Source organism: Plecotus auritus (assembly GCF_963455305.1).
Source record: "Plecotus auritus genome assembly, chromosome: 4".
NCBI lineage: Eukaryota > Metazoa > Chordata > Mammalia > Chiroptera > Vespertilionidae > Plecotus > Plecotus auritus.
In genome coordinates this window covers 105,735,395-105,747,429 of record NC_137775.1, presented here as the reverse complement: position 1 = coordinate 105,747,429, position 12,035 = coordinate 105,735,395, and the positions used below count along the sequence as shown (strand labels likewise).

Sequence of the window (12,035 nt, the reverse complement as noted above, 5' to 3'; positions counted from 1 at the left end):
GTTGGTTCTTCTTTGAATGTTTGGTAAAACTCCCCTGTGAAACTATGGACCAGGGCTTTTATTTGCTGGGAGTTTTTTGATCACTGCTTCTATTTCATCAGTTGTTATTAGCCTAATCAGGTTTTCTGATTCTTCCTGTTTCAGTTTTGGGAGATTGTATTTTTCTAAGAATTTGTCCACTTTATCTATATTGTCTAGCTTATTGGCATACTAGTATAGTTGTTCATAGTATTTTCTTACAATCCTTTGTATTTCTGTGGTGTCAGTGGTTACTTCTCCACTTTCGTTTCTGATTTTATTTATTTGGGTCCTCTCTCTTTGTTTCTTAATGAGTTTGGCTAACAGTTCTTCAATTTTGTTTATCTTTTCAAAGAACCAGTTCTTGGTTTCATTGATTTTTTTTTTTTAAATATATTTTATTGATTTTTCACAGAGAGGAAGGGAGAGGGATAGAGAGTTAGAAACATCGATGAGAGAGAGACATCGATCAGCTGCCTCCTGCACACCCCCCACTGGGGATGTGCCCGCAACCGAGGTACATGCCCTTGACCGGAATCGAACCCGGGACCCCTCAGTCCCCAGGCCAACGCTCTAGCCACTGAGCCAAACCGGCCAGGGCTGATTTTTTTTTTATATTGTGTTTTTTTTTGTGTTTTTTTTTAGTCTGCATACCATTTATTTCTACTCTAATCTTTATTATTTCCTTCCTTCTACTAACTCTGGGCTTTTCTTATTGTTCTTTTTCTAGTTCTTTAAGATGTAGGGCTAAATAGTTCATTGTTGATTTTTCATGTTTTTTGAGGTAGGCCTGTAGTGCTATGAACTTCCCTCTCAGGACTGCTTTCACTGTGTCCCAGAGATTTTGGGTTGTTGTGTGCTCATTTTCATTGGTTTCTAGGAAGTTTTTGATTTCTTTCTTGATCTTGTTAGTAAATCATTTATTGTTTAATAACATGCTATTTAGCCTCCATGTGTTTGAATGTTTTGGGGTGTTTTTACTGTAGTTGATTTCTAATTTCATTCCACTGTGATCTGAGAAGATGCTTGATATGATTTCAATCTTCTTGAACTTGTAGAGACTTGCTTTGTATCCTAACATGTCTTTGTTAATGATCCATGTGTACTTGAGAAGAATGTATATCCTGCAGCTTTGGGGTGAAATGTTCTATAAATGTCATTTAAATACATCTAACCCAGTATGTCCTTTAGAGTCACTGTTTCATTGATAATTTTTTTTGTCTGGAAGATCTCTCCAGTGAAGTCAGTGGGGTGTTAAAGTTCCCTACTATGACTGTATTGTTGTTGATCTTTCCCTTAAAATCTTCTAGAAGTTTTTTTATATTTAGGTGGTCCTATATTGGGTGCATATATGTTTACCAGGGTTATGTTCTTTTGTTGGATTGATTCCTTTGTTGTCTCTTGTGATGGCCTTCATTTTAAAGTCTATTTTGTTGGATATGATTATTGCTACTTCAGCTTTTTTTTCTTTTCCATGTGCCTGGAAAACTTTTTTCCAGCCCTCACTCTCATCTGTGTGTGTCTTTTGTTTTGAGGTGGGTCTCTTGTAGACAGCATATAGTTGAGTCATGTTTTTGTGTCCATTCATCTACCCTACACCTTTTGATTGGAGCATTTAATCCATTTACATTTAGGGTTATTATTGAGAGGTGCTTATTTATAGCCATTTTAATTCTGTATGGCTAGGTTTCTCTCTCTGTTTCTTCTTCTCAGCAATCCCTTTGGCATTTCTTGTAATGTTGGCTTGGTGGTGATGAACTCCTTTAGCCTTTTTTTTTTGTCTGGGAAGCTCTTTATTTGACTGTCTATTTTGAATGATAGCCGTGCTGGATATAGTAATCTTGGTCTCAGATCCTTGCTTTCCATTACCTTGAGTACTTCATGCCATTCCCTTCTGGCCTGTAGAGTTTCTGATGAGAAATCAGGTGTCACTCTTATGTGAGTTCCTTTGTAGGTAACAGTTTGCTTTTCTCTTGCTGCCTTTAAGATTCTCTCTTTGTTTTTAATTTTTGGTATTTTAATTACGATGTGTTTGGGCATGGGCTTGTTTGGCTTCTTCTTGCTTGGGGTTCTCTGTGCCCCCTGAACTTGTGTGACTTTTTCCTTTACCAGGTTAGGGAAATTTTCTTCCATTATTTCTTCAAACATGTTCTATATCTCTTTCTCTCTTTGCCACAGTCTTTCTGCAGGTAGGGTTCAGGAATCTGGAGAAGGGCTATGCATAAATGAATAGAGACTAGACAAGAAATATAAAGGAAGGCATTGGGGGAGCCAGACGGAGGCTCCACTCTCTAGTGAAGTGGGCTCCCTGAATCTCTGGACCCACGACTTTTTATTTGCAGGAAAACACATTGGCCCTTTAGGAATGCAAACAGGCATATCAAAGGTAAAGTTTGGTAAATAGGAAAAGATTATCAGGTTAGGGGAAATGCCTACAGTTGTTCAGCAGCAGGTAATAATATGCAGATTTTCAGCCCTGCTGAAGATGTCCATCAGCCTTCTGATGAACTTCTCGCATTTATTATGCTAACTACTGTTATTACCCTCGAGCATATCCCCTTTTTTGATTTAATAAATTTAACAAGAATGTATGCCATTTGCAGAGCTTGGGTCCTTTTAAGATTTTTAAATTCAATGGAAAGGATTGAGTTCTTTCATGTCCTTTTAAATTGCTGCCAGGCATCAAAGGAATCAATCTGCAGTAAGCTCCTTTCTGGGCCAACAGTTCTTTGAATCCCCTTCCCAATCACTGTCCAACAGTTTTTTATGAGTTCCTTTTTCAATCACTGTCCCCTGTGACATGACAGCAATGATACTCTAGTTCTGGATGGTGGACAAACGGTGAGCAATGGCAATGCAGGTCTGACCTTCTTTGGCTTGGTCCTGGGCAACCTGCGCTGATGCACAGCTAATGACTGCTAGCATGGCAATGCATCTTCACTATCCCCCATCTCTGGACTGTTTTTCCTCTGTCTCGTCAGCGTATTGCTTGGGGCTACTGCTGTCTGTGGCTGGAGTAGTCTGGTCAGTTCCCCTCTTGGATCCATTGTTGCAGGAATCCACACAGGCTTGGAGTAGTTTTCTGGAAATATATAAGCATATCCTTGATCAAAGGTTAATAAAGGGATCCTTTTTATAAACTAGGCTTGGGATCTTTTTATTTTGCCAAACCATTTTCCTTTGGCTTATTCTGACACCATGTGTGTCTTGCTATCAGCATTACAAGTGAAAAAATTTCAAAGGGAAAAAATTTAAAGTAATTAAGGCTTGATGTAGTTTACTTACAGGAGATTACTTCACTATCCCCTTTTTTTGTTTTAAATAATATCAAAAGGCTTTTGGAAATCCTGTAATGCAGCCTTGATAGCTTTTAATTCAATTCTTTGCACAGAAATATGACTGCTCTGGATTCATTGCATGAGAAGCAGTTTTTACTATGAGATGAACTATCAGTAAAAAATAGTTAATGCTCCAGGAATAGGTTCCTGCCTAGTATAACTAAGTTCCCCTGAATATTCACTTATTTCAATCTGCCAATTTAAATCAGTCTGAAATAAGGCTTATTTTCTAACTTCATTTGTCCTTGGGTGTGGACAGTAAATGACACTAATTGAATTTCTGCTATCAGTTTTTGAGTATATTCACATAAACTTTGTTTAAGGAGGATTAAATGCAAATTATTTACTTTTCTTTTTGAGGCCTAATGCATTGACTTTTAATTTCAGTTTTTCAGACATTTGAAGGAAACCTCCCTTTATTTCCTTCCAGAGTAATTTCCAGGTCACATTTAGGAAGTTTCTTTTAAAAATCATTTTTCTTTCTTTTAAACCAAGCAACACACTTGGTTGCTTTTCAGATGCTGGCTAATGCTGCTATGCCTATATTTTAAGTGACTCTCTTTTTATTTATGGTGACTTTATTAATGATCAGATTTAATGCTTGAATAATAACCTTCAGTTTACCCTGTAAATAGTAGCAGAAGAGATTTTAAAATTTCTCCTTTTTATTAAGCTTAAAATTTACTTTTAAACAGCATTTTTTTTTTGGCTAGTGCTCATTTGCATACACAGAGGGGTTATAGGAGGTCTTAGGAACTATTTCAGAGGACTGGCGGTATGCAGATTTTTACCTTGGCCTTTGTTAAAGCCAATTGCTTATAAACATATTAACTTCTCATATAACTACACACTGACAACATGTCCTGCATACTAGCAGCCTGAGATGGGCATCATGTTACTACTGAGCATCCATGTGGTCTGGGGTGCAGTGATGGCAAAACCACGGCGCCTGGTCTTAAACATCCCTGTGTGTGGGGCGTAGGGGTGTGAACAGCCTCAGAAATAGCCTGTGGGGCAGCCTATGGAGAGATTGTCAGATGTGCTGGAGTTGGGGGAGGATGACAGATGTGACGAGGGGGCCATAGAGAAGTCCGGACTGGACAGGGATTTGAGCCTTGTTTCCACATCAGGAGAAGGGCGGTGGGCTTCAGGGTTGTGCTGCCCCGCAGGTGGGTGGCCAGTGAAGCAGCGGGTCTTTCTTTGTGGAGCGTGTCATCAGGGAGTGTGTGGAAGGTCCCTACAACAGATAGAGGGCTGCAGGGAAGTGGTGGTTTGGCCCTCCTCGTCTTTGTTGGAACATGCATGAAAGCGTGTGCATCTCCTGTGCTCACGCACCTTTCCCCGTGTCCTTTTATAGTTGCAGTACGGTGACAGCAAGGACAACCCCCTTAGTTACTGGCTTTATAAAGAGGAGGGTGAAAGAAGGCACAGGAGGCACAAAGAGGCTGATCGAGGAAAGAGGCATCCTGAGAAAAGCAGCACCAGGGAAAAGAGAGAGAAGTACTCCAAAGAAAAAAGCAACTCGCTCTCCAAAAATGAAGGGGAAAGAAGACACAAAGAGAAAGTACATAAGGAAGGCTTTCCCTTGGATGACGAGAGGCACCGAGGCAGCATGGACAGAAAAGAGAGGTCATCAAAAGAGGAGCATAGGAAAAGGGAGCTCAAGGTGCGTGTCCTGGTGCTGCTTACCCTAGGCCACGCTGGGTGCCCCTGTAGCAGGAGCACGGCTGACTGTAGCCCAGGCGGGACTGTGCTGAGTCATTACCGTGTAAGACATGGTTCATGTCTGTGTTCCATGGTCAGTACATAGAGATTCCTGACCTAGGAGATAGGAAGCTTTTTTGACACATATTCAGAAATCTGTCATAAAATTTTGAAATTTAACAGAGGAAGCTGATATTTTATCTATTTATTTATTTAATCCTCACCCAAGGATATTTTTTCCATTGATTATTAGAAGGCATGCAAGGGACGGGGAGGAGGAGAGGGAGAAGAGAGAAACATCGATGCGAGAAAGACACGTTGATTGGTTGCCTCCCTGGGTCCAGGGATCGAACCTGCAATCAGATACATTCCCTTGACCAGGAATCCAACCAGAGACTGACCCTTTGGTCCATGGGCCAACACTCCTAACTACTGAACAACATCGGCCAGGGCCTTGTCAGCCTGCCTATCCATGGCCATTTCTACAATCTAATGCGTTTTATTTTAAATCATTTATTAATGTAAGAGAAGATTATTAAAAATTTTTTTCTACAGGTGCATAGATCTGTGAAATAGCCACATTCCATATGTTTGAAAGTTTAATTTTAAGCATTGTAAGGAACTAGTCCTATTTTTTAAAAAGAATATGAAATTGATAAGTATAACTTTTTCTTACTGAGCTACTGCATAATCAATCACCTTTTAATATATCTACTTTTGTTCATCCTGCTTACATAATTACCTGACTAAAAATACATATGGCATAGCTACTGCTGTTAAATTTTGAGTCCATGCTTGTTTTACAGAGTTTATTAATTACAGTTAATTCATTTTGATTTACTAATTAATGGTTATGGAATTTTTTTCTTTTACAGAATGTTGAACACAGAAACCAGGGTGGCAGTTCAAAGAGAGATGGGACTGGCGGCCAGTAAGGAATGCATGTCCTCTGGCTGATTATTATGCGTAACACGTAGAATGCTGAATTTTTCTTATTGGGCCTAATTATAGCCAGAAATGACAATAAGTGATAGATATACTTTACTTACTCAACCCTCCAAATCGTATCTGAAGTACACTAGGAAACTGGAAACTTGCTACAAGTTATTGATCTTATTCTGCCTTTTTGTATTTGCTCATGCAAAATTAGAAAATCAGAACTCCCTTTGGGGGAGTAGCTCACTTGGAAGATGGCCCCTCCATGGGGGGCCGCCCAGCCCTGGAGGGAAGAACGTCTGTGGGAGGGCTCTTGGTCCACATCTGATAAGACAGGACAGACCCACCATCCCAGCCCCAGGTCTGTGGCTGCAGTGAGGCCCTGCAGGACTTTGAGCAAGAGAGTGGGCACCAGTCTGCACGAGTGGCCTATCTGCCTCTTTCTAGGTTGTCGGGGGCCCTATAGAGCCTTTTCTTCACAAAAATAATACCCATTTTGAGTGGGTTTTGTGAAGATTAAAGATTAGAGTGTATGAATAACCTCATTTTGTATATAAGCTGTAGATTTTAGTTTGTTCCTTATGGCAGCCATATTTGGCAATTCTTTTTCACAGATTAGGAAAAGGCAGGCTAAATACCTTGCCCAAATTCTTACAAGTTTGAGCAAAGTTAGCACTTAAACCCAGGGGTGCAAATTCCTGGCCTTTGTGCTGCCAGTCTGCTGGAATTCACAGGGAAGCTGTGCTCAGCTGTGGGCCTCCTCGACCACATGCTACAGTAAACTGGGGTGAATGTAAGTTCCAAAAATTGAGAATTAATTTGAACATTTGAAAGCCTCAATTTTAGGTCCCAACTATCATATAGCATATGATTAACAAATAGAACATTGTAAGGTAAATCTTTCTTTTTGAAATCCAAATATTATATTAAGCATAAAATAACATTTGGGATTGACTAATAAAATTATAGGAATTTTCTAGAACTCATATAAGGATGTAGATTCATACACAAGTTTGTGAAAACCCATTTTCTTCTCTCCACTGAAGATGTTTTGTGTTTTGGATTACTACTGAAATAGTAAAAGTGCTAGGAACACTTTAGTGTTCACAGTTCTGATAAAGCACACTTTGGAAACTTGCCATTTATAGCAGTACTTCATCTTGTCAAATACTGAGAAGAGCCTTTGCTGACATCTAAAACGATCTATTTTTTAAAAATTAATTTTGGTTTTCATCATATTTTCTTTCTAGGCATGCAGAGGATGTAGTGAGGAGCAGTGGAAAAGATAAAGACTCGAGAAGGAAGGTAAGACTGTCACACTGACCTTACTGTGCAGGAAGGCTAGCCAGGCACTTGGTTTGCCTGATGGGTCACTGGAGTGGTGGCTCCTGGAGGCACCTAAGAAACACGCCAGGTTAAAAGCCTGAAAGAGATCGGAAGCAAAAAGATGGACAAGAAGCCATCAAGCAGCAGCTGTCAGAGCTGGAATGGCTGTGCTGGTGCCACAGAAGGGACTGGACACGGAGTGTCAGGAGGCGGGGGGACGTCTCATGAGGATAAAATAATTAGCTCAGCAGGAAGGTTAGCAATTACCTGTGAACACACACCTAACAAAGATATAGGAAGCAAAAGTGACAGACTTAAAGGGAGAAATAGAAAATTCTGTGTCTTTGAGACTGCAGCACCCACTCTCACTAGTGGATGCAGCGACAGCCTTCCAGTCTAGTCCCAAGAGCCAGGTGAAAGGGACACATTCCTGGAAGGTGTAAGTTATTGAAACTGCCTCAAGAAGAAATAGAAAGTCTGAGCAGCCCTACGCTGAGTAAGGAATTGCATTAATGTTGAAAGTCTTCCCAGAGAGAAGCTCAGGTGACCTCATGGCCCACTCCTCCTGGGAGTGAAGTGCTTCCTCTCGTCACTGTGGTGTCAGCACTGCGAGAATCAGAGACCACACCCTTCCCGGTCTTCCATGTTGGTGCCGTCAGAAGAGTAGACACAGAACAGTCTTCATCACGATTATTGTAACTGCAGTGGTGCACCAGTTATAATGCCAGGAAACCATTTTTTTTCTAGGCTTCTTGTTATCTATATGCTAGAGGCCCGGTGCACGAAAGTCATGCACGGGTAGGGTCCCTAGGCCTGGCTGACAATCAGGGCCCATCAGGTTCCCTGTGGTGGCGCGCAGGTGGCGAGGGAAGGAGGCCCTGGCCAGCAGCTAGAAGGAAGGCCCCAGTTGGCAGCTGGCAGCCAGGGAAGGGAGGCCTCGGCTAGCAGCCAGAAGGCCCCAATTGGCCCTGATGGCTGGCCAGGCCTAGGGACCCTACCCATGCACGAATTTTGTGCATTGGGCCTCTAGTTATAGATAATATGGCAGATTTTGGCCTCTCTTATTTAATACATGTACACAGAAACACACAATTTTACATGAATTAGTTTGTGCAGCGTGTGGGCCTGTTTTATTTGTTCACTTTTGGGGGTGGTGGGTCACTCACTCTCCAGCTATGACCACACCTGAGGAAAAATTAGCCTGACCCACACTTCTTCCCATAGGATCTTTTTTTTTTTTTCATGAAATCCCTTTCAATCATGTTGATGTGTATTTGGGGACCTTAGCACCTTTTTCTGTTTCACCCGCCCTCCTGTGCCCCATGCAACAGGCTGTTCCTCCCAGTCATGTGGAAATCCTCCATTTCTAATGGCACAGCCCCCCATACTCTCTGTGGATAAAGTTCTTGAAGTGTAGTTGTTGGATGAAAACATATAGATTTAATGTTTTCTTTATGTCTCCCAAGTTTTGGTAAGCTCTAGATTAGTGTGGGTCACTGGAATTATAATGTGAGCCACATTTGTAATTTAAAATTTTCTAGTACTCCCAGTAAAAAACTTAAAGAGGAAACAAAATTAATTTTAATAATATATGATCCACTATTTCTTATTTTTTAAAATACATTTTTATTGATTTCAGAGAGGAAGGGAGAGAGAGAGAGATAGAAACATCAGTGATGAGAGAGAATCATTGGTTGGCTGTCTCCCGCATGACTCCTACTGGAAATCAAGCTGCAACCTGGGCATGTGCCCTTGAGTGGAATCAAACCCAGGATCCTTCAGTCCCCAGGCCGATGCTCTATCCACTGAGCCAAACCAGCAAGGGCGATCTACTATTTCTTAAATACTATTCTTTCGACATATAATCAATATAAGAAATGATCAGAGAGACATTTACATTCTTCTTTAAGGAGGAGCGGCCTAAAGCATGCAGGAGCAACATTGGAGACCCGGGCAGTTCCTTGGGCTGTGGGGGTCTTCTGTCTGTGGCATTGCCCTGGCGGCCTGAGGAATTCCTGTGCCTGCAGAGAGCCTACAGTCTGGGCACATGGGAAGCTCTCCCTTTCCTTCCTGGTGACACTGAGTAGTTTGGGGCAGTGGTGCTTGGAGTCCTGCCTTCTTCATACCAGTGACCCCAACAGCTGTTCCCATGCTGGGCAGTCTCACTGTACCTGCCCCTCACACTGGCACTAGGCAGTAGGCACCATCATCCCCTCACTTCCGAGAGGAGAGACCAAGGCACAGAGAGTCACCCCATCAGTACCACTGATAGCAGCCCCTCCAGGGAGGAGGGGAGCAGGTGGGCCTTTGGGTGCCCGGGAGACCATCCCTTGGCTGCTGACCTGGCTGTGCTCTGTCCCCCAGCACAGCCACGATGAGGGCCCCGCCGTGTGGAAGCTAGCTCCGAGACCAGGAGGTGAAGACGCTGAGGTAAGGGGTGCGTCTTGTGATACAGACATACCTCACTCATGTTTGCTTGCCACCCCACCTCCAGCATCATTTCATTAGGGGAATGAGTGAAGGGGGAAGAGGTCTGAACATGACCTTTGTGCTCACACTTGTCTGAGAATCCGTCAGCGGGTCGCAGGCAGCCTTGGTCTCAGGGCTCGAGGGGGGGAGGGGCTTGCTGAGAGCAGTGCTTCCTCCGCAGGGCCCAGGGGAGGTTTTGCACAGTGCTTTGCAGGGAACAGGTTCAGTATGCATGAGTGGCCAGCCTTCTCATCCTTGCTCTGCATTTAAATTCAAAAGTTTGTGGAGAATTGAAGCAACTGAATAGAGACATCACACAACATGAGGTTCAGGCCATGTCAGGGAGCGAGACTCCAGGTCACAGGTCACTTGGGAAATGGATGCTGCTCTAGAGACCACAGCAGCAGCATGCCCTCTTACCAGTGAGGACAGTGATCACAGAAGTTCTTTGCAAAACACGGGGAAACACTGCAGACGTGGCAGACTCCTGTGATGGCACATCTTGTCACTGTCCCCAGCTGGTTCTAGCTGTGCAGAGAAGTAAGATGTCACCTGTCCTCCCTGGCAAAGGGTCTGGCACACGGTGAGGCACTGTGCGTGTTTGCTGGGCACAGACTGTCTGATGGTCACGCGGGTCACAGAGAGCTTGCACCCAGGTCAGCAGGGAGGTGCTGGGCCTTGTTTTTCCTCCGGTGTGTCTGACCAGGCAGCAGGCATCCTACTTCCTTGTGCAGTAAATGTCGTGTGCTATGCCTACAGCGTAGTGACTGCACATGACCATGTGCCAGGAGGACCTTTGCGTGGGCAGTTTTTCCTCTACACTATTTGCTCTGGATAACTCCGCAGCCCCAGGTATTGAGGTATTCCTGCAGCCCTTGCTCATCCGTAAGACCCAAACCAGAAGGCCTTCTGGTGACCTGTGCAGGCTCCAGGACACAACTGAGCACACCTCCCACCGGCGGATTCCTCTCTTTATCCCCAGGTTGCAGGTGCTGAAGTTGGTGCTGAAGGACAGCCTGTCTTCCCTGATGGAAAGGGGGGGGGCGTGCTGAGTAAGCTCCACACCAGAGACCTCGTTCTTGTATTTCAGTCACTGGAGCACACGGCAATTCATGGGCTGCCGAGTGTGTGTGAGTGTGTGTGTGTGTGTGTGTGTGTGGGTGGGTGGGTGTGCGCGCACGCGCGCCCTCCTGACTGCAAACATAGGGATGTGTTCATGGGTGGGACATAGACTAGGGAGAGGCAGTGCTAAAGTTTGGAATTTATTTGTATAAAACTTTTTTTCTTTAGCCATCAGAATTACAGAAGTTTCTCAAAAAGGATATGTTTATTAACTGTTTTCTCTTTTTGGTCATACTAATTAATTAGTTAGCAAATTCTTAAAGGATTTTGAGGTAGGTTGTTAGTTTTATAAATACTCACATTTTTAAGTTAGCGATTTCAAGTGAATCTCAGACAACATGTTGTTTCCCAACCTATTTACAAGATTCAAATTTATGATTGATTTTTTTGTTATGTGTTTGATTTTTACCTCTAGGAAATTGAAAAGGAAGACATTGACTTAGAAAATGTTGACTACATGGCCAATTTTGAAGATGATTTTGAAGTATGTATAAACATTAAAATTTTTCTTGGCTTAAAATAATTTGTCCTTAAAATCAGCATAAGTATAGTAACTTATAGCTTTTTTTCTCTCTTTACTACTCTTAAGATTTCATATCTGTTTGATTTAGGTCTGTTATCTATAAAAAGTTTGTTATGTGTCTACTAATGCTTACCAATATGATGTAATTAAGTGACATTATAATTTAATTCATTGTTAAGTACACTGCATACAAACATATATATGTATATGCATGTATATAGGTATGTATACATGTATGCACATGTGTATGTGTGTGTATATGTAGAGCATATATAATACATACGTCCTCATAGTCTAAGCCTGGGAGTTTGTTTTGTTAGTTCATTTGTTACTTTTTTGTTTTATATTCCACAAAGGACTGAAATCACATGGTTTTTGTCCATTTTGTCTGGTTTATTTCACTTAGCATGATACATTCAAGAGCCACACATGTTGTCACAAATGGCAGTATTTCATCTTTGCTTATGTTTGAGTCGCATTCTATTGTGTACACGCACCACGTCTTTTTTCCCCAAACATCCATCGATGGACAGGTGGTCTCCATGTCCTGCCTGTTGTGAATAATGCTTCAATGAACGTAGGGGTGCATATATCTATGA

General features: G+C 42.5%; 1 protein-coding gene across 9 annotated transcripts in view; it reads left to right on the top strand.

The window, feature by feature from the left end:
* The window catches only part of DYNC2I1 (dynein 2 intermediate chain 1), an 81,422-nt gene that overhangs the window by 9,716 nt on the left and 59,671 nt on the right, over positions 1-12,035 (top strand). For all 9 annotated transcript variants that reach the window (XR_013960393.1, XR_013960394.1, XR_013960395.1 and 6 more), the window contains 5 exons: positions 4,714-5,022; positions 5,936-5,991; positions 7,247-7,301; positions 9,687-9,752; positions 11,329-11,397. Coding sequence is in view for 4 of the 9 variants with exons in the window: in XM_080664434.1 (XP_080520560.1) it covers positions 4,714-5,022; positions 5,936-5,991; positions 7,247-7,301; positions 9,687-9,752; positions 11,329-11,397 (555 nt within the window). In the remaining 5 variants the exon portion in view is untranslated. The remainder of the gene's footprint in view (positions 1-4,713; positions 5,023-5,935; positions 5,992-7,246; positions 7,302-9,686; positions 9,753-11,328; positions 11,398-12,035) is intronic.